The sequence below is a fragment of the Anomalospiza imberbis genome, chromosome 3 (assembly GCF_031753505.1).
Source record: "Anomalospiza imberbis isolate Cuckoo-Finch-1a 21T00152 chromosome 3, ASM3175350v1, whole genome shotgun sequence".
NCBI classification, from domain to species: domain Eukaryota; kingdom Metazoa; phylum Chordata; class Aves; order Passeriformes; family Viduidae; genus Anomalospiza; species Anomalospiza imberbis.
This window is the reverse complement of record NC_089683.1, coordinates 238,970-261,741: the sequence shown is the minus strand read 5'-3', so window position 1 is coordinate 261,741 and position 22,772 is coordinate 238,970. Positions and strand designations below refer to the sequence as shown.

Sequence of the window (22,772 nt, the reverse complement as noted above, 5' to 3'; positions counted from 1 at the left end):
CGCGGCCCCGCCCCGGATCCTCCCGCCGCCGCTGCAGCCGGGCGGCACGCAGCCCGCTCGGTCGCCGCCGCGGAGTCGCCGGAGCGCACGTGGCGGCGCCATGGCCCGGCTGGTGCTGCAGGACGGGTCGGTGCTCCCCGGCCGCCCCTTCGGGGCTGTCGGGGCCGCCGCCGCGGGGGAAGTCGGTGAGTCTGTCCGGGGGGCCGGGCCGGCGCTGGATGTCGTGGGGCGGCCCGAGACGGGCGACGGCGCGGGAAGGAGAAAGAACGGGAAGGAGAGGATCCGTCCCGGCCCGGGGACTCCCTCCGCTCGGGGCCTCTCCGTGGGGCCTGTGCGGGGCGCGGGGTCGGGACCGGCCCGTGCCCGGCTCGGTGCCCCCCCATCAGCCCGTGCCGTCCCCCGCAGTGTTCCAGACTGGCATGGTGGGGTACCCCGAGGCCCTCACCGACCCCTCCTACAAGGCGCAGATCCTGGTGCTCACCTACCCGCTGGTCGGTAACTACGGAGTGCCCCGGGACGAGCCCGACGCCTTCGGCCTCAGCAGGGTGAGCAGGGGCCCCGAGGGGCTGCGTGTCCTGCCGTGGTAGCGCCGTGCCGGTGGCACAACGGGACGCTGCAGGGTGCCAGGGCGGCACGGGTGGCAGGCAGGAGGTGCCAGGGCGGCACGGTGCCCGGGCACAGCGAGTGGCACATAGTGGCACGAAGAGGTTTGACTCCGACGCTGCAGGGCCCAGGGCCGCAGTGGGGCCCGACATGGCGAGGACCGGAGCCGGGCAGGGCAGACCCCAGAGCGCCGGGGTCGGGGTGCCCTCGCAGCCCGTGGCATGCGGGGCTGTGTTTCCTCACCGGGGCTCTGTTGCACGGTGGGAATCTCGAAGCCCTGTGACAAGGCAGGGCTGGGGCAGGGCAAGGGGCTGCTCGAGGCCCCAGCCCCCTCCCAGCCCCTTGGCCTCCACGCCGCCCGTGCTGGGGCAGAGTCCAGCCCTGCTGCGGCCGTGCCCTGCCGGCCTCCCCGCGCCCACCCGGCGGGGTCTCGCTGTTAGCAGCCCTCTCCGGGCCTGTGCTGTGGGTCTCTGCTGTGGCCTGTGCTCCCGGGAAGCGATGCCCTGATCCCATGGCACGGGACATACCTGCGAGGCTGAACCTTGCTGGCGAGGCTGTGGGCGGTGGGAGTGGTGCTTGGATTGTGCCGCAGCGGTGCCAAGCTGAGCGGTCCCGTGGCGTGGGCCGTGTCGGTGCGTGGGCAGCGGGCTGCGGTCCAGCAGCGCTGCGCGGGCCTGGACAGCCCATTCTGGGGCTCCCTGATCCAGGGACTTTGCTGGACTTGGGCTCAGCCTCGCTGCGATAGGTGTGGGACAAGGTGGGGACAAGTGGCAGCCCAGCACTGGGAGGGCTGGTCCTGTGCTGTGGGAATGAGGTCCGTGTTCCATGGGGTTTCTCCTGGGCTGGTGACCCTCTGCCTCGCCCTGATCACCCTCTGTCCCCCCAGTGGTTTGAGTCCAGCAAGATCCACGTGGCCGCGCTGGTGGTGGGCGAGTGCTCAGAGACCCCCAGCCACTGGAGCGCATCCCAGTCCCTGGATGAGTGGCTGAAGGAGCAGAACATCCCTGGGCTGGAAGGTGGGACTGGGGAGACAGCAGAGTAGGGCGGGGCGTGGGGGCTGTGGGTCTGCACGTTCTGGAACCAGACCCGTCTCAGTTGGATTTTGCCCACCTGGGGTTTGAGCCTCCGTTGGCATTTGGGGGCGGCGATGCTGCTGGGCACAGGGTGCGGCTGGGGTGGGCCGGGGCCGTGGGGTTGTGTCTCACAGCCCACTTGCAGGGGTGGATACCCGGGCGCTGACGAAGAAGATCCGCGAGAAGGGGACGCTGCTGGGGAAGCTGGTGCCGGATGGGACCCCCAAGGGGAGCCTCTCCTTTGAGGACCCCAACAAGAAGCACCTGGTGCAGGAGGTGTCGCTGAAGGTGTGGTGGGGAGTCTGAGCAGGGCTGGGGGGCAGTGGAGGGGCTGTGGAGCCCCTCGCTGCGGGAGGCTGGCCCCAGCAGGAGCCCAGGTGATCCACTCCCTCCCCTCAGGCACCACGAGTGTTCAACCCGGGCGGGTCACTGCGTGTCACGGCGCTCGACTGCGGCCTGAAGAACAACCAAATACGGTGCCTGTGCAAGCGGGGGGCCGCTGTCACTGTGGTGCCCTGGGACCACCCCCTGGACCCTGCAGGTGAGATGGCAGTGGCTGGGGACAATCTGGGGTCCCACCAGGGGGGTTGGGGGGGAATGGGGTCTGGCACTGTCTGCATGTTTGGTGCTGGGGACAGCAGGCACCTGTGTCCTGCTCGGTGCTGTGGGGTGGGGAGCCTTGGTGCCATCATTCCTGGTGGCTTTGGGGCTTGGGCCCTCAGTGTGGCACCACAGGACCAGGGCCATGGGCTTGGGATGCCTTGCTGTGGTTGGCATGGGGGACCCTGGACTGCGGTATTGGTGTGGCTGGGCGCGGTGGGTGCTGTGGGGGACTGGCAGGGCCTTGTTGCCACTTGGATGGGTGTTGTGGGGTCAGAACACCTCGGTTGTAACCCTGCTGGGGTGTCGGAGGAGCCGCAGGCTCAGGGTGCTTCTCTGCTGGTAGCCAGGAGGGCCTGCTGTGAGCCTGTGCGGACCTTGGGGGCCCCTCTGTAATGTTGAGGGGCTGGGGGGCCCCACTCTGACCCTGCTGCTCTCTTGACACAGACTTTGACGGGCTGTTCATCAGCAATGGCCCTGGGGACCCACAGCTCTGCCAGGAGACGGTGTCCAACCTGTGCCGGCTGCTGGATGCACCCCAGCCCAAGCCCATTTTTGGCATCTGCCTGGGACACCAGCTGCTTGCCCTGGCGCTCGGTGCCCGTACCTACAAGATGAAGTGAGTGGGGGCCCAGAGTCACCGCGGGGGTCCTGGCTGCTGGGGCTGCCTGACAGCTGTGCCGCCCCCCAGGTACGGGAACCGCGGGCACAACCAGCCCTGCCTGCACGAGGACACGCAGCGCTGCTTCATCACGGCGCAGAACCACGGCTTCGCGGTGCAGGCGGGCAGCCTCCCGCCCGGCTGGGTGCCGCTCTTCACCAACGCCAACGATGGCTCCAACGAGGGCCTCGTCCACCAGCACAAGCCCTTCTTCAGGTGTGCGTGGGGCCTGGGGTTGGGGGGCTGTGGCTGTGGGATGTGCCCTGTCTGACCTCCTCCACAGTGTCCAGTTTCACCCCGAGCACTGCGCCGGCCCCACGGACCTGGAGGGTCTCTTCGACGTCTTCGTGGAGGTGGCACGGGACCTGCGGGACGGGCACGGCACCGCCCGGACAGGTGGGTGTGAGTGTGAGGGACAGCTGGGACGTGGGCCAAGGGCTGCGGGACGGGGCTGTGCATGGGGGTGCCCCGTCCCCAGCGTGCCACATCTCCCCCCAGTGCGGGAGCGCCTGCGGGAGTGGCTGACCTATACCAAGGCACCCGCGGGGGACTTGGAGGCAGCCCGGCCCCGCAAGGTGCTGATCCTGGGCTCCGGTGGCCTTTCCATCGGGCAGGCAGGCGAGTTCGATTACTCGGGGTCACAGGTGAGTGCCAGCCCCAGGGCATGGGGGGCGGTAGGGGTGGCAGGGGTCCAGGGCCACCAGCAGTGACCCCTCTGCTCCCCATGAGGCCATCAAAGCACTGAAGGAGGAGAACATCCAGACGGTGCTGATCAACCCCAACATCGCCACAGTGCAGACCTCCAAGGGGCTGGCAGACAAGGTGTACTTCCTGCCCATCACCCCTGAGTACGTCACCCAGGTGAGCACCCCAGGATGCTGGCTGGGAGAGGGCGATTTGGGAATGCAGGGGTGGCAGAACTGGGGGCTGAGTGTGGGGCTGGGCTGGAGGATGGCCTAGAGCCTGGCGCATGTAGGGCTGCGTGGGGTTGGAAGGGACTTGAGGGGCAGCACAGGGGAGAAGGCAGCTGGAAAGCACAGGACCCACCGTGGTTTCTATCCCACCTCCCCGTGCCCCCCAGGTGATCCGGAACGAGCGGCCTGATGGGGTGCTGCTGACCTTCGGGGGGCAGACAGCCCTCAACTGTGGCGTGGAGCTGACCAAGGCGGGTGTTCTGGAGCGTTACCGTGTGCGGGTGCTGGGCACCCCTGTTGCCTCCATTGAGATGACGGAGGATCGCAAGGTCTTCGCGGAGAAGATGGAGGAGATCGGGGAGCACGTGGCACCCAGTGAGGCTGCTGCCTCCCTGGAGCAGGTCTGGGGCGGTCTGGGGGGCTGTGGGGCAGGGCAGGGTCCTGTCCTTCCTGTTCCCACCGTGACCCCATTGCTCCCTGCAGGCACAGGCGGCAGCTGAGCGCTTGGGGTACCCGGTGCTGGTGCGCTCCGCCTACGCCCTGGGGGGGCTGGGCTCTGGCTTTGCCAACAGCCGGGAGGAGCTGGTGGCTCTGGTGAGCCAGGCCTTCACCCACACCTCCCAGGTGTTGGTGGACAAGTCCCTGAAAGGCTGGAAGGAGATTGAGTACGAGGTGGTGCGAGATGCCTACAACAACTGCATCACGGTACGGGATGGAGGGAGGCCTCTGGGCTGCGGAGGGACAGACGTGGGGCAGGGGCTGGGGGCTCACACTGCACCTTGTCCCCAGGGAGGGCTCCCCCGTGCCTCCGGTGGTGCTGGCACAGCTGCTGTGTGCCACTGGGAGCTGCACCCCGTGAACCAGAGCCCTGCACCCCTATGCTGGGGTGTCCACCCTGTGGAACACTTCGTGTATTCCAGTCCTGACTGGGCAGGGGAGGATGTGGTGGGAACTGGGAGGAACACACCACGGACAGCACGTGGAGCAGTGACCCCCCTGTTGCCAGGTGTGCAACATGGAGAACCTGGACCCGCTGGGGATCCACACGGGCGAGTCCATTGTGGTGGCGCCCAGCCAGACCCTCAATGACACCGAGTACTTCATGCTGAGGCGCACAGCCATCAAGGTGGTGCAGCACCTGGGCATCGTGGGCGAGTGCAACATCCAGTTTGCCCTCAACCCTGAGTCAGAGCAGGTACTTGCAGCTCCCTGCGGGTTCTGGCTCCCTCTCCCAATCCCCAGCCAGCCTTGCCCTGGGGGATCTGGGTCCTGCCCCAGCTGTCCCACGAAGCTGTGCCACAGCTGGCCCCCGTGCTGCAGCATCCCTGGGACACCGTGGGTCTGGCCGTGTCACCGGCTTGGCCTGTTCCACGGCGCCCACTGACCTGCCCGCCTGCTGCCCGCAGTACTACATCATCGAGATGAACGCCCGGCTCTCCCGCAGCTCGGCCCTGGCCAGCAAGGCCACTGGTTACCCGCTGGCCTACGTGGCTGCCAAACTTGCCTTGGGCATCCCCCTGCCCCTCCTCAGGTAAGGTACCACCACAGTGTGGGACAAGGTGCTGCCCTGCTGGGACAGCCCCAGCTGCTGACCCCTGTCGCCTCCTCAGGAACTCCGTCACCAACTCCACCACGGCCAGCTTTGAGCCCAGCCTGGACTACTGCGTGGTGAAGATCCCGCGCTGGGACCTCAGCAAGTTCCTGCGCGTCAGCACCAAGATCGGCAGCTCCATGAAGAGCGTGGGTGAGCGCAGGGAGACAGCACTGGTGGGGCATGTGGCGGGCACAGGATCCACCTGCTCACCCCACCTTCTGCAGGGGAGGTCATGGCCATTGGGAGGAACTTTGAGGAGGCATTCCAGAAGGCTCTGAGGATGGTGGACGAGAACTGCGTGGGCTTTGATCACACAGTGAAGCCAGTCTCAGACATGGTGAGCGCTGGGGTCTGGGTGTCTGTGCTGGCTGTGCCATTCTGGGGAGAGAGGTGGCCACCTGCCTCCCTCGGCCACGCTCAACCTTGGCCTGGCAGGAGCTGGAGACGCCAACGGACAAGCGAATCTTCGTGCTGGCAGCGGCGCTGCGGGCCGGGTACTCCATCGAGCGGCTCTATGAGCTGACCAAGATTGACCGCTGGTTCCTGCACAAAATGAAGAACATCACGGACCACGCGGTGCTGCTGGAGTCGTACCGTGGTGAGCAGGGCACCATGCCGCCCGCCGTGCTCAAGCGCGCCAAGCAGCTCGGCTTCTCCGATAAGCAGGTGGCCCTGGCCGTGCTCAGGTGAGATGGGGAGGGGATGGCCCTGTTCTGCTCCCTGCCTCGGTCCTGGCACTCACCCAGCTCTGTGCAGCACCGAGCTGGCCGTGCGGAAGATGCGGCGCGACCTGAAGATCCTGCCAGCGGTGAAGCAGATCGATACTGTGGCAGCAGAGTGGCCAGCCCAAACCAACTACCTGTACCTGACCTACAATGGCTCTGAGCACGACCTGGCCTTCCGTGAGCCCCACGTCATGGTCATTGGCTCCGGCGTCTACCGCATCGGCAGCAGTGTCGAGTTTGACTGGTGTGCTGTTGGCTGCATCCAGGAGCTCCGCAAGGTCAGATGGGCCCCGGCACCCTGTGGAGTGCGGGGTTGGTGTCCCTGGTCAGAGAATGAGGCTGGGTAGGGGTTGGGGGCTCTGGGCTCACCTTGTCCCACCCCCAATAGATGGGCTTCAAGACAATCATGGTGAATTACAACCCTGAGACAGTGAGCACCGATTATGACATGTGCGATCGCCTCTACTTTGACGAGATTTCTTTTGAGGTGAGGGGGCTGGGGCCCTGACAGATGTGGGGCTGGGTGAGGCCTGCCATGGCTCTGTCCCAGCCGTGCCCCTGCCCCGCACTGTGCTGCAGGTGGTGATGGACATCTACGAGCTGGAGAACCCTGAGGGTGTGATCCTGTCCATGGGCGGGCAGCTGCCCAACAACATCGCCATGGCCCTGCACCGGCAGCAGTGCCGCATCCTGGGCACCTCCCCGGAGGCCATAGACTCGGCCGAGAACCGCTTCAAGTTCTCCCGCCTGCTCGACTCCATCGGCATCAGCCAGCCCCTCTGGAAGGAGCTCTCCAACATGGAGGTGGGGCCCAGCGAGCAGGAGAGGGCTGCCCCAGGGTGCTCTCCGTGTGTGCGCTGAGCTCCGTCTCTCCTGCAGTCAGCCAAGCACTTCTGCTGCAAGGTGGGGTACCCCTGCGTCGTGCGCCCTTCCTACGTGCTGAGCGGTGCCGCCATGAACGTGGCGTACTCGGACAGCGATCTGGAGAAGTTCCTGAGCAACGCAGTGGCTGTGTCCAAGGAGCAGCCTGTTGTCATTTCCAAGTTCATCCAGGAAGCCAAGGTCCATCCGGGAGGCTGCTCCAGCCCTGGGATGCCCCCTGAGAGCCCCAGCCCGCACCCCAGGGACGGGCTGTGACCACGTTCCCGCTCACAGGAGATTGACGTGGATGCGGTGGCCTGTGACGGTGTGGTGGTGGCCATCGCCATCTCGGAGCACGTGGAGAACGCTGGGGTGCACTCGGGCGATGCCACACTGGTGACCCCCCCGCAGGACATCACCCCCAAGACTCTGGAGCGCATCAAGGCCATTGTCCATGCCATTGGGCAGGAGCTGCAGGTCACAGGGCCCTTCAACTTGCAGCTCATCGCCAAGGTACCCGGGACTGGGGACTGCACAGACAGGGGAGAGCAGCCCACATCCCCAGCCCTGCCTCATTCTGCCCCCTCTCTCCTAGGATGACCAGCTGAAGGTGATAGAGTGCAATGTTCGTGTCTCCCGCTCCTTCCCCTTTGTCTCCAAGACCCTGGGCGTGGACTTGGTGGCTCTGGCCAGCCAGGTGATCATGGGTGAGGATGTGGAGCCTGTGGGGCTGATGACGGGCACAGGCATTGTTGGTGTCAAGGTGAGTGGGGACCATGGGGCCAGGCTGGGGTGCAGGGGCAGGCATACTCAGGCAGCCCCTGAGCATCCCCTTGGCCCCAGGTGCCCCAGTTCTCCTTCTCACGCCTGGCGGGCGCTGATGTGGTGCTGGGTGTGGAGATGACCAGCACAGGCGAGGTTGCCTGCTTTGGGGAGAACCGCTGCGAGGCGTACCTGAAGGCCATGCTCAGCACCGGCTTCAAGATCCCCAAGAAGAACATTCTGCTGACCATAGGCAGCTACAAGGTATGTGGGGTAAAACTGCTGGGAGGCTGGGGTTCCCTCTCCGCCCTCTGACCCGCCCCTGGTTCGTTTCAGAACAAGAGTGAGCTGCTGCCCACGGTGCGGACGCTGGAGAACCTCGGCTACAACCTGTATGCCAGCCTCGGCACCGCCGACTTCTACACCGAGCACGGCATCAAGGTCAGGGCTGGGGGCCTGCAGGGCCAGGGCCACTCCTGGGCTGTTGCAGGGCCCTGACAGGGTCACTGCCTGCAGGTGAAGGCTGTGGACTGGCACTTCGAGGAGGCAGACAGCAGCGAGGCTGGTGCCCGGGAGACCCAGCGCAGCATCCTGGACTACCTGGCCGAGAACCACTTTGAGATGGTCATTAACCTCTCTATGCGCAACTCGGGGGGCCGCCGGCTCTCCTCCTTCGTCACCAAGGGGTACCGCACCCGGCGCCTGGCTGTCGACTACTCCGTGCCCCTCATCATCGACATCAAGTGCACGAAGCTCTTCGTAGAGGTAGGCTGGGGCACCTGGGCACTGTGGCTGCAGGGAAAGGGAGCAAAGCAGGGTTGCAGAAGTCCTGTTGTGGGTGCTGTGGGGCAGGCTCTGTGTGTGGGTGTTACTGTGCAGGGGTTGTTTTTGGGGTGCACTTCGGACAGGCATCATCACCCTGACCCCTGCTCCTGACCCTGGGTCCTGCCTCACGGCTGCTCTTCCTGCAGGCACTGGGCCAGATTGGGGCAGCCCCCCCACTGAAGATGCATGTGGACTGCATGACATCCCAGAAACTCATCCGTCTGCCAGGTGGGTGTTCAGTGGCCCCAGCGACGCAGCACGGAACGGGGACAGTGCTGGGAGCCTGGCTGGGCACACCTGCAGGCGCTGTGGAGAGAGATGTTTCCATGCTGGGCTGGTGGGATGGCCCTCGTGCCTCGTGTCCCCTGTGGCCAGCAGCTGCCAGTGCTGACCCTGACACTCCCCAGGCCTGATCGATGTCCACGTCCACCTCCGTGAGCCGGGGGGCACCCACAAGGAGGACTTTGCATCAGGCACGGCAGCCGCCCTGGCCGGGGGCGTCACTATGGTGTGTGCCATGCCCAACACCAGCCCTGCTGTCACCGATGCCACCTCTTTTGCCTTGGCACAGAAGGTGAGGAGCTGCTGCCAGCCACGGTGGGCTCACTGTCCGCGGCGGGCTTGTTGCTGGTGGTGGGACTGGTCCCACCACAGCACTCACTGCCTCTTGTCCTGCAGCTGGCTGAGGCCGGGGCCCGCTGTGATTTTGCTCTCTTCCTGGGGGCTTCCTCGGACAATGCTGGCACTCTGGGCCCCCTGGCTGGGGCAGCCGCCGGGCTCAAGATGTACCTGAACGACACCTTCTCCAGCCTGCGGATGGACGACATGTCGCTGTGGATGCAGGTGGGCGGGAGGGCAGGGGCTGGCACGGGGCAGATATGTTCCTGGCACCGATGCCCACGAGCCCCGTTCCCCCTAGCACCTGGAGCAGTGGCCGCGGCACCTGCCCATCGTGGCACACGCAGAGCGGCAGACGGTGGCCGCCGTGCTGATGGTGGCCCAGCTGTACCAGCGCCCTGTCCACATCTGTCACGTGGCCCGCAGGGAGGAGGTGAGCAGGGCGAAGCCTGGGTTCCAGGGATGGAGCACGGGGCCCTGTGGGTTCCCCACTAACCACGGCTGCCCCAGATCCTCCTCATCAAGGCGGCCAAGCAGAGGGGCATCCCGGTGACGTGCGAGGTGGCCCCGCACCACCTCTTCCTGAGCCGGGACGACCTGGGGCGCCTGGGGAAGGGCCGTGCAGCCGTGCGGCCAGAGCTGGGCACCCGCCAGGACGTGGAGGCGCTCTGGGAGAACATGGACATCATCGACTGCTTTGCCACTGACCACGGTAAGTCCCCAGGGATGGTGGCCATGGGGCGGGGAAGGCGGTGGGGACAGCCCCCGGTGACCAGCCCCATCCTGCAGCACCCCACACGCTGGAGGAGAAGCAGGGGCAGGAGCCGCCCCCTGGGTACCCTGGCCTGGAGACGATGCTGCCGCTGCTGCTGACGGCCGTCTCTGAGGGGAGACTCAGCGTGGAGGACATCGTCCAGCGCCTCTATGAGAACCCTCGCAAGATCTTTGGGCTACCAGTGCAGGAGGACACCTATGTGGAGGTGTGTCCTTGCCCACCCGCCCCAGGTGCAGCCCCCACCCTTCTGTCTCTGACCCGCTGTCCTGGCAGGTGGACCTGGAGCAGGAATGGATCATCCCCAGCAGCACAGTCTTCTCCAAGGCCCGTTGGACCCCCTTTGAGGGCATGCAGGTCAAGGGGACAGTGCGGAGGGTAGTCCTGCGCGGGGAGGTTGCCTACATCGATGGGCAGGTAAGGTCCTAGGTGCTTTTCTTCCTGTATTGAGGGCATCCCCCATCACAGAGGGGGTCTCCCAGTGCTGACCCCATTTCCCTAATCCCATCCCTGCCTTGGTTGCAGGTGCTGGTGCCCCCTGGCTATGGACAGGATGTGAAGAAGTGGACCTCGGGAGCTGCACTGCTGCCACATGGTGCCCCCACCAAGGAGAGTGTGAAGGTACTGGGGTGTACAGACCTGGCAGGGGGTCCCTCTCTGCCCTAGCTCCAGCTTGGTCTCTCGTTTCAGACCCCTGAGCCGTCCCGGCACGTGGCTGGTGAGGTGCTGCGTGGACGAGCCCCCAGCCCCCGCCGGCCTGGCCCTGCGGGTGAGGGACGCTTCCACCTCCCGCCCTGCATCCACCGAGCCCCGGACCCCGGGCTGCCAGGTAGGGGGGTGGGCGGGCAGCGGGCACGCTGTCTGGGGGCCGGGTCTGGGACCGTGGCTGGGCGGCCCCGCTGACGCCAGCCCTTGTGTCCCGTTCAGCATTCCAGAGGCTGGGAGCCGCGCACCGCCCGGGCGCCCGAGGCACCGGTAATGTCGGGGGGGGGGACTCACTACTGGCACTAACTGCAGCCCATGAGTGCTTCCCCTCCCCCAGGTGCTGTGCAGGCCCCGGGCTGCCTGTGCTGCCCACTGTGGGCCCCTTCCAGCACCCAGCACCAGGACTGGGCGCTGTAGGACAGGGCACGGCCATGCCGCCCTCTCCCCTCCTGCCCCAGCCTGCACGGCACCTCGGGTACCCCTCACCGCCAGTGTGAACTGGGGGGTGGCCAGTTGGGAATGGCGTGGTGCGGAGGGAGAGGGTCGCAGCACAACGTGGGGCTTGGACTGCCTGGCTCTGGTTGACCATCACCCTGGCGTCAGGCCCATCTTGATTTCACCTGGTGTTGCCAAGTGCCAGGAGGGCTGTGCCACACTGGCAGCAGGCTGGGACGAGAGTGGGGCCTGGGGTGCCGCCTCTCCCCACAACCCCTAACACCACTGCTCCCCTCTCCCACCCAGACGAGGACACTCGTGAGAAGGGCAGCAGGAAGGCAGCGGAACTGGGTGAGTGCAGCAGGGGCCCACAGTGGGGATCCGGGGTCCGTGGCTGGTGGCTGGGCTCCTCAGGGAGCACCGTGGGCTGACCAGCTACTCTTGGTGCCACAGATTCAGCGGCGGTCCAGGACAGCCACTTCCACCCACTGGGCCCTGTCCCGCGCCAAGCGTCCCCTCAGCGGGCCCCCCAGACCTCCCCGGCGCTGCACGCCGCCGCTGCCCTGGTCGGGCAGCACGTCCTCTCTGTCCAGCAGTTCTCCAAGGATCAGGTGCCTGGCCGGGCGGGCGCGGGGGCTGTGGGTGCTCTGGTGCTTCCTGTGCCCCGGCTGAGCCCTGGTGCCACCTGTCCCCGCAGCTGTCCCACCTGTTCAACGTGGCACACACCCTGCGCTTGCTGGTGCAGAAGGAGCGGAGCGTGGAGATCCTCAAGGTGAGCGCACAGCTGTCCCCTGGGCACCCCGAGGGAGCCCCATACGGGGGGGGTGCCAGGGCTCCCCGAGGTGACAGCCCGGCCCTGCAGGGGAAGGTGATGGCGAGCATGTTCTACGAGGTGAGCACGCGGACCAGCAGCTCCTTTGCAGCAGCCATGAGCCGGCTGGGTGGCTCTGTCCTGTCCTTCTCCGAGGCCACCTCCTCGGTGCAGAAGGGCGAGTCGCTGGCTGACTCTGTGCAGACCATGTGCTGCTACGCCGACGTGCTGGTGCTGCGGCACCCCCAGCCTGGCGCTGTCGAGGTGAGAGGGGCTGAGGGAAGCTGCCTCCTCTCCTGGAGGCACTGGGGACTCCGTCCCAAGGGCAGGGATGGTGACCTGCGCTGTGCTCCTGCTACCATGGGGCCGGTGGGCATTGTGTCCTGCCTGCGCTCACCTGCCCTGCCTTGCCGGTGCTCCCAGCTGGCCGCCAGGCATTGCCGCAAGCCGGTGATCAACGCCGGGGACGGGGTGGGGGAGCACCCCACGCAGGCGCTGCTGGACATCTTCACCATCCGGGAGGAGCTGGGCACAGTCAACGGGATGACGGTGAGGAGCGGGGGCCAGGGGGCACGGCCAGGGGGTCAGGGGGCCCTGTGTAGGCCCTGAGGGGCCGTGGACAGGCCGGGCTGACCGCTCTCCCCAGATCACCATGGTGGGTGACCTGAAGCACGGGCGCACGGTGCACTCCCTGGCCCGCCTGCTCACCCTGTACCGCGTCAACCTGCGCTACGTGACCCCTCCCGGGCTCCGCATGCCCTCCGACATCACCAGCTTCGTGGCCTCCAGGGGCATCCAGCAGGTGAGGAGCAGGGTGGGGGGCTGGCCCCCACATCCCCTCTGGCCCTGCGGCCCCCCCCGACCTTACGGTGCTGCCGCAGGAGGAGTTTGGGAGCATCGAGGAAGCGCTGCCGGACACAGATGTGCTCTACATGACCCGCATCCAGAAGGAGCGCTTCCAGCGGGCCGAGGAGTACGAGGCTGTGAGTGAGGGGAGCCTGGGTCCTGCTGCCCTCTGGGGGCCCGGGCACTGCCCTGCCCCAGCTCAGGGCTCTGCGTGTTCCCTCAGTGCTTCGGACAGTTCATCCTCACGCCCCACATCATGACCCGGGCCAAAGAGAGGATGGTGGTGATGCACCCCCTGCCCCGTGTCAACGAGATCAGGTGGGGAGGGGGGAACAGGGCTAGGGCGGCTGCAGGGTACTGGGGAGGCTTGGGGGGAGTGTCTGGGAGAACGGGTATGAAATATACAGGGCAGAAGAGGGGGGTGCTCGGGGCATGGGGGCTGTGGGAGGGCGCTGGGAGAGCTGGGGCAGTGGTGTCGCTGGGGCACTGCTGGGGCAGTGGTGCTGCTGGGGCAGTGGTGTCACTGGGGCACTGCTGGGGCAGTGGTGCTGCTGGGGCAGTGGTGTCACTGGGGCACTGCTGGGGCACTGCTGGGGCACTGGTGCTGCTGGGGCACCGGCAGGGCCATGGCAGCTGCGGTGTGCTGGGGGTGTCGGGGAAGGCGCCGGGGTTCAGGGGCGGGAGGACTGCGGTGTGCTGTGGCAGGGCTGGGGAGAGCTCAGAGCCACGGGGGCTGCAGCGGCTGGGCTTGGGGGACAGGCTCCATGGTGCGGTGGGTGCCGGGCCCGGGGCGTGTCAGGACTTCCACGTGGGTCAGTGGCTCCAGGGCGGATCCCGAGGGTCCCGGGGGGGGTGCCAGAGGTGCCGGGGCGCGGGCGGGCTCGGGGACCGCGGGGCGGGCTCGGGACCGGACGGTGCCCGCTGACGACGCCATCCCGCAGCGTGGAGGTGGACTCGGACCCGCGCGCCGCGTACTTCCGGCAGGCGGAGAACGGGATGTACATCCGGATGGCGCTGCTGGCCACGGTGCTGGGCCGCTACTGACCAATAAACGCTCTCGGTCGCGACACGACATCGCGCCGCGACACGCGTCACCGCGCCGCGACACGCGGGGCCATGGCGGCGCTGTGGAGGGGCTGCGGGCGGCTGCTGGCGCGGCGGCCCGGGGCGGCGCAGGCGCTCACGGCCGGTAAGGGACGGGCCCGGCCCCCGCGGCGGCCGCGCCCTGAGACCCCCGGCCCCGCACGCAGCCCTCCCGCCCCGGAGCGCGGCTCCCGGCGCTGCCCCTGCCGGCGCACGGCCGCGCTCCCGGCACCGACTGCCCCTGCCCGGCCCCTGCCGGCGCACGGCCGCGCTCCCGGCACAGAGGGCCCCTGCCCGGCCCCTGCCGGCGCACGGCCGCGCTCCCGGCACCGACTGCCCCTGCCCGGCCCCTGCCGGCGCACGGCCGCGCTCCCGGCACCGACTGCCCCTGCCGGCACACGGCCGCGCTCCCGGCACCGACTGCCCCTGCCCGGCCCCTGCCGGCACACGGCCGCGCTCCCGGCACCGACTGCCCCTGCCCGGCCCCTGCCGGCGCACGGCCGCGCTCCCGGCACCGACTGCCCCTGCCCGGCCCCTGCCGGCGCACGGCCGCGCTCCCCGGGCTCCGGCACACACACTCGGCCTGCACAGCCCCTCGCCCCGCTGTGTGGGCACCGTCACCGCGCAGGAGGCAGGGCAGGGGCGCTCCAGTGCCTCAGGGGTCTGTCTTAGGGGGATCAGCGGGGACCCCCGTGTGCCGCACCAGGAGCAGAGCCCTGGCTGCCTCCCGGCTCAGGACATCTCTGCCAGGGGTCTGTGCTGGAGCCACAGCGCTCGTGGGGACAGTAAGGGAGCGCAGCCCTCACACCCCGACCCGGGGGACACTGTCCTGGGGCCCCCCTCACCTGGAGGGGATGGATGCTGAGCTGCGGCACAGGGAATTCACAGGGGCTCGGCTCTTCCGTGTTTGCCAGCACTCAGCGGTGAAGGCACAGGGGTGCTGCCTGAGGAGAGGCTCCCGGGGCTCTGCAAGGCGACTGAATCTCCCTAACGCTGCTGCTGCTTGCAGAGCTGTGAGGTGCCATGAATCTGCCCCGCTGTTGGCTCGTGCCTCTGCTGCTCCGAGGGTTTGTAGCCCTGGGGCACCAGGCAGCTCTGCCCCCCTCCTCTGCTCCCTCCCCCCAGCCCCCTGAGGCTGACTCTGGTGGTGGGAGAGCGTGTCCTGCTGGTTCCGCGTGTTCTCGGGGCTGTGTGGTGGCTGATGGGTGGGAGCTGGAGGGTCCCTGCGTGCTCTTTGCAGCCTCCCTGGCACCACCACTTCGCCCCCACCCTGATTCTCCCTGCCCTTCCCCTGCCCTGCTCCCAGCAGCCCAGGATGCTGGGAAAGCACAACCCCGGGGCCTGGGGGTGCCCTGCTGAGCTGGGGGCTCCCCTCACTGTGCACTCACTGGCCCTGGGCCCTGATGGCCGCGGGGGGGGTGGCACGGTGCCCCCCTGCCTGGCTGCTGGGGCCCCGCCAGGCCGCTTAGCTGTTCCTGCTGTTATTTTTATCGGATGTCATGGAGTCTATTGCTGGCAGCACGTCCCCCTGTGCTTGGCGGGAGGCCAGCGTGGAGCTGGGAGGGGCTCCCCAGGGCTGGCCCTGCCCGCTGTGGCCCCGGGCTGGCTCCTCGGCTCTGCTCTGCCTGTTGCTGCTTCAGGAGCTGTGACACAGCCCCTGCCCCAGGCTCTGTCAGCCTGCGGGGCTGAGCCACGGCAGGCACGGCCCGCTGTGGGTGCCGGGCTGCTGCTGGTATGGCTCCACCAGCCCAGGAGTTTCTGCCCTCGGGCTGGGCTCTCCCTGCTGCGGCAGGTGCCCAGCCCCAGCCCGGCGGGGCATGAACGCTCCTGCTCTCCTCGGAGCTTCCACAAGTGCTGCCCGTCGTGGCTGGGCTCAGCCCCTCAGCTGCTGCCCGTGCAGTGGCCCGTGCAGCTTCCCGGGTCCTGTGCCCTGTGCCAGGTCCATCCCAGCCTCCAGCCCTGCCTTCTCTTGCTGCTCCCAGAGACCCCAGTGCTGCCAGCTGGGGCCAGGCCAGGGAGCTGCTGGCAGCTGGCCGTGCCCACTGTGCCCAGCCACACTTGCTGGCCGAGCTGCAGTCCGTGGGCTCCGGGGTCAGGCAGGGCTTTGCCTCCTGCATCCTGGGCGCTGGGCCAGGCTGCCAGCAGGGCCTGGACACAGTGGGCAGTAGCACGTGCCTGCAGCCGTGACCCTCCTGTCCCTCTCTGCCTGTGGAGAGCAGTCCCCTGCTCCTGCCCTGGCAATGCCATGGCCATGAATTTGGTGCCCTGCTCAGGTTTGGGTCCCACTCAGAGTCCTCTGGTCACAAGAGCATCAACCTGGGGGTTGGCTGGGCACCCTGGGCACCAGGTTTGGCTGGGATGAAAGCTCCAGCCCCACACAGGAGCTGTGGCTGGGCTGTGCTGGTGGCACCCTGGGCAGGCACTGTTGCTGGAGTCATTGCAAGGGGCCGGACCTGGCTGCATCCCCAGGCCCAGGAAGGGATGCACAGACAGGTCTGTCCCTCCCGGCACAGCCTCATCACTTCTGGGCACTGTACCCAGAGCCTTCGGCGCTGCATGAGTAACAGCGGTGCCTGCTGTGTTCTCCATGAGCGCCGTGCCCTGCACCCAGCTCCGGGGAGTGCAGCTGCTGGGGATGCAGCTCCAGGGAGTGCAGCTTCTGGGGATGCAGCTCCGGGGAGTGCAGCTCCAGGGAGTGCAGCTCCGGGGAGTGCAGCTCCAGGGAATGCAGCTGCTGGGAGTACAGCTGAGGGGAGTGCAGCTGCTGGGGATGCAGCTCCGGGGAGTGCAGCTGCTGGGAGTGTGTCGCTGTAGAGCAGGACGGGAACGAAAATGACTCCAAATCAAAGGCTAGAGAATGGACTCCCCTTTATTTCAAATGCACCGCTGTATTTATGGAGAACATCGTGCGGACTGATTTCATTGGTCTTAGAGTAAAAACACTCACACCATTGGTGTGCAGTGAATGACGCACGGTGGCAGAACCTATCTCTAAACGATGTGAACAACAAGATAGACTAGAGAATTATTTACATTCTTTCCCAACTGTCTCCCAGGCTCTCACCTGGTTAGAAAACCCTCTGTTTTTCTCTCTGACTGAACTGAGAATATCCACAGGTGTGCAGCTCCGGGGAGTGCAGCTCCGGGGAATGCAGCTCCAGGGAGTGCAGCTGCCGGGAGTGCAGCTCCGGGGAGTGCAGGTGCTGGGAGTGCAGCTCCGGGGAGTGCAGCTGCTGGGAGGGCAGCTCCGGGGAGTGCAGCTCCGGGGAGTGCAGCTGCTGGGAGTGCACCTCCAGGGAGTGCAGCTCCGGGGAGTGCAGCTGCTGGGAGTGCACCTCCAGGGAGTGCACCTCCAGGGAGTGCAGCTGCTGGGAGTGCAGCTGCTGGGAGTGCAGCTCCGGGGAGTGCAGCTGCTGGGAGTGCAGCTCCGGGGAGTGCAGCTGCTGGGAGTGCAGCTCCGGGGAGTGCAGCTCCGGGGAGTGCAGCTGCTGGGAGTGCACCTCCAGGGAGTGCACCTCCAGGGAGTGCAGCTGCTGGGAGTGCAGCTGCTGGGAGTGCAGCTCCGGGGAGTGCACCTCCAGGGAGTGCAGCTCCAGGGAGTGCTGCCGTGCAAGCAGCCGGTGCTCTGGCTGTGCTGGTCTGGAGTCCAGCACCTGCCTCCACCCCCTGCCCGGTGCTGTTGTGGCCCGTGAGCTGGTGGGGCTGCTCTGCCATCATGGGGGGTGTGGGGTCTCTCGAGGCTGGGGGACAGACCCTCAGATCCTGGGGCTGGTCTGGGGTGGGAGATGGAGCCTGTGAGGCAGCAGGTGGTGCTGCTGGGAGTGCAGCAGCTCTGTGTGGCTGCAGGGCCTGGGCCGGTGAGCTTCAGGGAGCACATGCCATGGTGTGGGGACAGGGAGCTGGGCCCCTGTCCATGAGGGACCACCGACGAAGTCCCTGGGGAAGGGCTGGTACCGAGCTGGTCGTGGCTGGGGCTGTTGGGACAGGGGCTGCTGGGGCTGGCGCCCGTCAGGCTGAGGGTTTGCTGGGCTCAGGGCTTCCGAGGACGGAGCAGAGCGGCAGCGGAGCTGGAGACCTGCCAGGGAACCGTCTCGGGGGAGTGGGGAGAGGGAGCAGGAGCCGCCAGGGCCGGGGGAGCAGCTGGAGGGGGCAGCACTGGGCCAGCTGAGTTGCGTCGAAGGGGTCAGGGGTGTAGGATGGAGCAGGAGCTGCCAGAGACCCAGCCGGGCAGCACCCCACCGGGGACACTGATCTAGAAACAGGGCCAGGAGCTGTGCCAGCAGCCAGCTGTGGCAAGGGGCTGGGGCAGCGGGGAGCACGTTCTGCCCATCCTGGCTGGTGGGGGATGCAGGCAGAGAGCTGGTCTCCAGGGAGGGGATCACAGTCGGCAGAGCCTGCCCGGTGTCCAGGGAGAGATTTGGGGGTGCTGTGGGAAAGGCTGAGGTGGAGATCATGGGCAGCAGCTGGGCAGGCTCTGCTCTGCCAGCACCGTGGAGCCTGGGTGACGGGTCTGCCCTGTGTCCGGGTCACGGGGAGGAGGTGCAGCTGGGACTGTTCTGACCAGAGATGCTGCGGTGAGAGCCCTGAGGCACTTGGCAGAGCAGGATGCCTGTGTGGTGGGGTTTGGTGCAGGCATTGGCAGAGCGGGATGCCTGTGCCGTGGGGTTTGGTGCAGGCATTGGCAGAGCGGGACGCCTGTGTGGTGGGGTTTAGTGCAGGCCTTGGCAGAGAAGGACGCCTGTGTGGTGGGGTTTGGTGCAGACCTTGGCAGAGCGGGACGCCTGTGCGGTGGGGTTTGGTGCAGGCATTGGCAGAGCAGGACGCCTGTGTGGTGGGGTTTGGTGCAGGCACTGGCAGAGCGGGACGCCTGTGTGGTGGGGTTTGGTGCAGGCACTGGCAGAGCGGGACGCCTGTGTGGTGGGGTTTGGTGCAGGCATTGGCAGAGCGGGACGCCTGTGCGGTGGGGTTTGGTGCAGGCACTGGCAGAACAGGACGCCTGTGTGGTGGGGTTTGGTGCAGGCATTGGCAGAGCAGGACGCCTGTGCCATGGGGTTTGGTGCAGGCCTTGGCAGAGCGGGACGCCTGTGTGGTGGGGTTTGGTGCAGGCTGGGGAGCTGCAGCTGGGACAGAGCCGGCAGGGTTGGAACAGGCTCAGGCATCCTGGGGCAGGGGGCCCAGCTGTGGGCAGGTCACACGGGGGTCTGGCCTGCCTCAATGGGCTGTGCTGGTTGCAGGGGCCCTCATGGGAGCTGGGGATGTGATTGCACAGCAGCTGGTGGAGCAGCGGGGGCTACGCGGGCACCACTGCCCCCGCACCCTGAAAATGATGGCCATTGGCTTCTGCTTTGTGGTGAGTGGGGATGGGATGGGATGGGATGGGATGGGATGGGATGGGATGGGATGGGATGGGAGGGCTCCTTCAGCAGGGTGGGACTGTGGTGGTGGACTGTGAGTTGGGCCATCCTGGTGCCACCTCCAGTAGCCATGAGCAGGGCCAGTTCTATGGAGCAGAAGCAGCATAGGATGAGCATGTCTCTGTGGTCCAGAGCTGGAGCAGGGCCAGGTAACCTGTCCTGGAGGCCCCCAGCCCTGACCCCTGTGACCAGTGAGGGCAGATGATGCTCCTCACCCCCTGGCTCCTGCAGGGCCCTGTTGTGGGCAGCTGGTACAGGATCCTGGATTGGCTCATCCCAGGGAATACGAAAGTTGTGGCTGTGAAGAAGGTGATCCTGGACCAGGTTGGTGTGACATGGGTGAGGGTGTTGTGTGGGACTGGGGCAGTGGGGACAGGACAGTCCCTGTGGCAAGTTTCCAGCCTGCTCTGAGACCCCAATGCCTGAGCTGGGCCCAGCCTCACTGCTGTGGAGGGCTGGCGTGGGCATTTTGGCAGAGGCTGGCCATGGCCAGCCTGGCTCCACACACCATGAGCTCCCCAGCATCAGCCGGGGCTCCTGTCTCGCAGGGGGGTTTCGCTCCGTGCTTCCTTGGCTGCTTCCTGGCTGTCACAGGGGCCACGAATGGGCTGTCGGTGCAGGAGAACTGGTCCAAGATCCAGCAGGTATGTGCTGCTGCCCTGGGCACCTGTGGGGCCCTGGCAGCTCCTCCCTGTGTGCTGGCCCCGACGGCTGCTCCCATTTGTGTCCGTGCCCATGCCCAGGCACTGGGTCCCACGGCCCTGGGCGTGTTGGGTGCCCAGTGCTGCCAGTCCACGTACTGGTGCCGGGGCCAGTTCCTCTGGCACGGAACTGGCGGGTTCCACTGTCCTGTGGGCGAGCACCGGGGTCCCACCTGGGCCAGACACGGGTGCCATGAGCGTGCTGTCCAGCCCTGCTCCTGGCTGGGTCTCCAGAGCAATTACCGAGATGACTCCCATTAACAGTAATTGCTGGAAACCAGTGTGAACACTGAGTCAGCGTGTCCAGTGTGAGTCACTGGGGAGTGGGTGCCCACCTGCCACAGGATGAGGCACGCTGGGGTGGTCGTGTGGCTGCCAGGAGCGGCAGCACGAGCCTCTCTCGCTGCTGCTGTCCGAGCTGCCTGTGAACGGCCCCAGCCTGGCTGGAGCTCTGCTGGAGTGCCACCACCCAGGGTTCATTCCTCTGCGTGGGGGCACCCAGTCACCAGCCTGCTACACACTGGGCTGCCAGCACGTGCCCCTCGTCCTGCCCCAGAGTGCAGGAAGGAGATCCCGGGGCGGGATCACATCACCTCTGCTTTCGTCAGGCTCTGCAAGCCACAGCCGGGGCATGGGGAGCTCCGAGGCACCCTAAGGGCACACGTGAACAGATCGTGGGCACAGGCAGCACTCTGAGTGCTCACATCCATCTTCCCCTGCTGCATCCTGACCAGCTCATGCCATGGATCTTGCCTTGCCTTCCCCAGGGAATCCTGCCGTGGTTGGTGATTTGTGTGAGCTGTGGCTCCTGGGAGCCCTGGCCTGGCAGGGGGTGATGGGCTGGGGGTGGGCAGCAGCGCTGGCAGCACCTTCACCCCTGGCTTGGGGCGCATCCGCCTCTCCCCACGCAGAGGAAGCGTCAGCAGAGCATCCATCACCCCGCGCCCGCTCACCCCGTCCTGGGCTGCTGGCCAGCGCCAGGAGGAGCCCGGCCTCCTGGCTGAGTCACAGCCAAGCTGCAGGAGGGACTTGTCCTGCTGCCACGGGACAGGGATGCGACACGGCCGAGGCTGTGGCACGAGGACAAGGCAGCACCTGGGCTCCCAGAGCAGTTGCCCCAGCTCAGTGCCCCTCTCTGTTTCTGCCGTGCGGTGCCCAGGAGGGGCCTGGGGGAGCACTGAGCTGAAAAGGGGCTCACAGCCCACACTGGGGGGCCAAGCCATGGGCCCATGTACCCTGGCTATAGCACACAGGGCTCTCAGTGGGGATGGTTCTGGTCACCCTCTCCCTGCCGCCCTGATGGCCGTGGGAAGGCGTGGCAGGGCTGCAGGGGCTCCGTGCCCAGCAGTGTGGAGGACCCCAGCGTGGAGTTGGGGGACCAGTGGCAAGGATGGGGGCCCTCTGAGTGCTCACACCTCCTTTTTCTTCCAGGACTACATGGATGCCCTGATGACCAATTACTGTGTGAGTGCTGGCACATCTGTGTCCCTGTCCCGTCTCCTCCATGGGGCTACCGTGGGCTCTGTGGGATACCCTGAATGCCAGGCAGGGGTGGGTGTGGGACAGGGATCCTGGCAGGGCTCCTCACCGCTCCTCCCCTTCTCTGCCCAGATCTGGCCACCCGTGCAGATTGCGAACTTCTACTTTGTGCCTCTGCAGCACAGGTAGTGTTGCGGCCCTGGTGCCCAGTCCCTGCCCCCTGAGCGGGCAGCTGCAGACCCTGTCCCCTCTGTCCCCAGGCTGGCTGTTGTCCAATGTGTTGCCATCGTCTGGAACTGCTACCTGTCCTGGAAAGCGAATCGGATGTGAGGCACGAGCCGTGTCCCGTGCCTGTGCCCAGCCTGTGCACTCCTGACCCCACCACAGCTCAGAGCCCTGGCCATGGGCACGCGTGGCCGTGGGCAGGCTGGGACACACAGGGTCCTGCAGCAGCCATTCTGCTCTTTTCTCAGGGGAACACCATCCCCTGTGGCCACAGCCCCCACTGCCCCAGGGAGAAGATGGTGCCAGGACAGGCCTGGATCTGCTCTAGCCATGCTGTGCAGCATCTCTGCCCACGATGCAGTTCTCTGTCTGTGCTCAACCATTTCCGAGCCCTGCACACAGGGTGCTCCTGCCCTGAGCGTCACTCTGACCTTTCCCATGGCACATCCCAAGGGAAAAGAGGAGTGGAAATGGAGCAGGGCTGGCCCTGGGCTGGCTGTGCCGTGGGCACAGAGCTGGGGTCACTGCAGGCTGAAAACAAGGTTTGCTGTGGCTCTGCTGTGGACAGTCAAAGCATCAATAAACAGTGGTCTTCACTTTTGATTCCCATGGCCCTGGGGCTTGTGGCCCAACATGCCCCCAGGCCCTGAAGATGTTGTTCTAGAGCAACTGTTCTGTTATGGATCAACAAGTCCACTCTGACTCATCTCAAGGCACCAAGCATGGGGCTAGGGACTGCAGGCTGGGCTGGTCTGTCCCACTGGCTAGAGAGGGGACTGACAGAGGGTGGATGGTGGTTTAGGGGGTCATCAGGTCCTACTGAAGCTGTTCCATGGGCTGTGATGGTGCCTCCACAGCTGCAGAGCAGTGAAATGAGGTCGATGGAGCCAAAGTCCTGATGCTGGGTGCCGAGTACCCCCAGGGTCAGGGCTTGCTTGGTGCAGGGTTTGTGCATCCGGAGAGGGTTCAGAAAGGGTTGGGGGTAGGGCTGGAGCTGGGTCTGGGCCAGGGCCACAATCCACCTGTGCCATGTCTGAGACAAGCCTGCCTGTCATGCCGGAGAGA

At 66.6% G+C, this 22,772-nt stretch overlaps 2 protein-coding genes across 7 annotated transcripts; both read left to right on the top strand.

Moving 5' to 3' along the window:
- The first annotated feature begins 45 nt into the window (after positions 1-45).
- Positions 46-13,877, top strand: CAD (carbamoyl-phosphate synthetase 2, aspartate transcarbamylase, and dihydroorotase). Of its 2 annotated transcripts, XM_068183075.1 has the most exons (45): positions 46-185; positions 406-545; positions 1,490-1,619; positions 1,822-1,964; positions 2,076-2,217; positions 2,724-2,895; positions 2,968-3,153; positions 3,221-3,333; positions 3,436-3,581; positions 3,667-3,798; positions 4,019-4,252; positions 4,335-4,556; positions 4,858-5,046; positions 5,258-5,382; positions 5,462-5,595; positions 5,670-5,782; positions 5,881-6,131; positions 6,202-6,448; positions 6,559-6,657; positions 6,750-6,974; positions 7,050-7,232; positions 7,326-7,544; positions 7,627-7,794; positions 7,875-8,057; positions 8,130-8,234; positions 8,310-8,558; positions 8,765-8,846; positions 9,026-9,192; positions 9,297-9,461; positions 9,538-9,669; positions 9,747-9,948; positions 10,026-10,216; positions 10,285-10,425; positions 10,534-10,629; positions 10,699-10,837; positions 10,936-10,983; positions 11,455-11,499; positions 11,602-11,759; positions 11,846-11,920; positions 12,011-12,223; positions 12,383-12,508; positions 12,606-12,761; positions 12,841-12,942; positions 13,029-13,123; positions 13,747-13,877. In XM_068183075.1, exons 1-45 carry the CDS (start codon positions 101-103, stop codon positions 13,847-13,849), a joined length of 6,771 nt encoding a protein of 2,256 aa, XP_068039176.1. In that variant the 5' UTR covers positions 46-100; the 3' UTR covers positions 13,850-13,877. The 2 variants fall into 2 exon arrangements, with proteins under 2 accessions (XP_068039176.1, XP_068039177.1); XM_068183076.1 differs by lacking the exon at positions 10,936-10,983.
- MPV17 (mitochondrial inner membrane protein MPV17) lies at positions 13,848-22,358 on the top strand. 5 transcript variants are annotated; one of them, XM_068183080.1, is made up of 7 exons: positions 13,848-13,994; positions 19,123-19,238; positions 19,534-19,626; positions 19,851-19,946; positions 21,435-21,467; positions 21,615-21,667; positions 21,743-22,234. In XM_068183080.1, exons 1-7 carry the CDS (start codon positions 13,922-13,924, stop codon positions 21,810-21,812), a joined length of 534 nt encoding a protein of 177 aa, XP_068039181.1. In that variant the 5' UTR covers positions 13,848-13,921; the 3' UTR covers positions 21,813-22,234. The 5 variants fall into 5 exon arrangements, with proteins under 5 accessions (XP_068039181.1, XP_068039182.1, XP_068039178.1 ...); XM_068183081.1 differs by lacking the exon at positions 19,851-19,946; XM_068183077.1 differs by lacking the exon at positions 19,534-19,626 and having other exon boundaries at positions 13,873-13,994; positions 21,435-21,465; positions 21,743-22,358.
- The last annotated feature ends 414 nt before the right edge of the window (positions 22,359-22,772 follow it).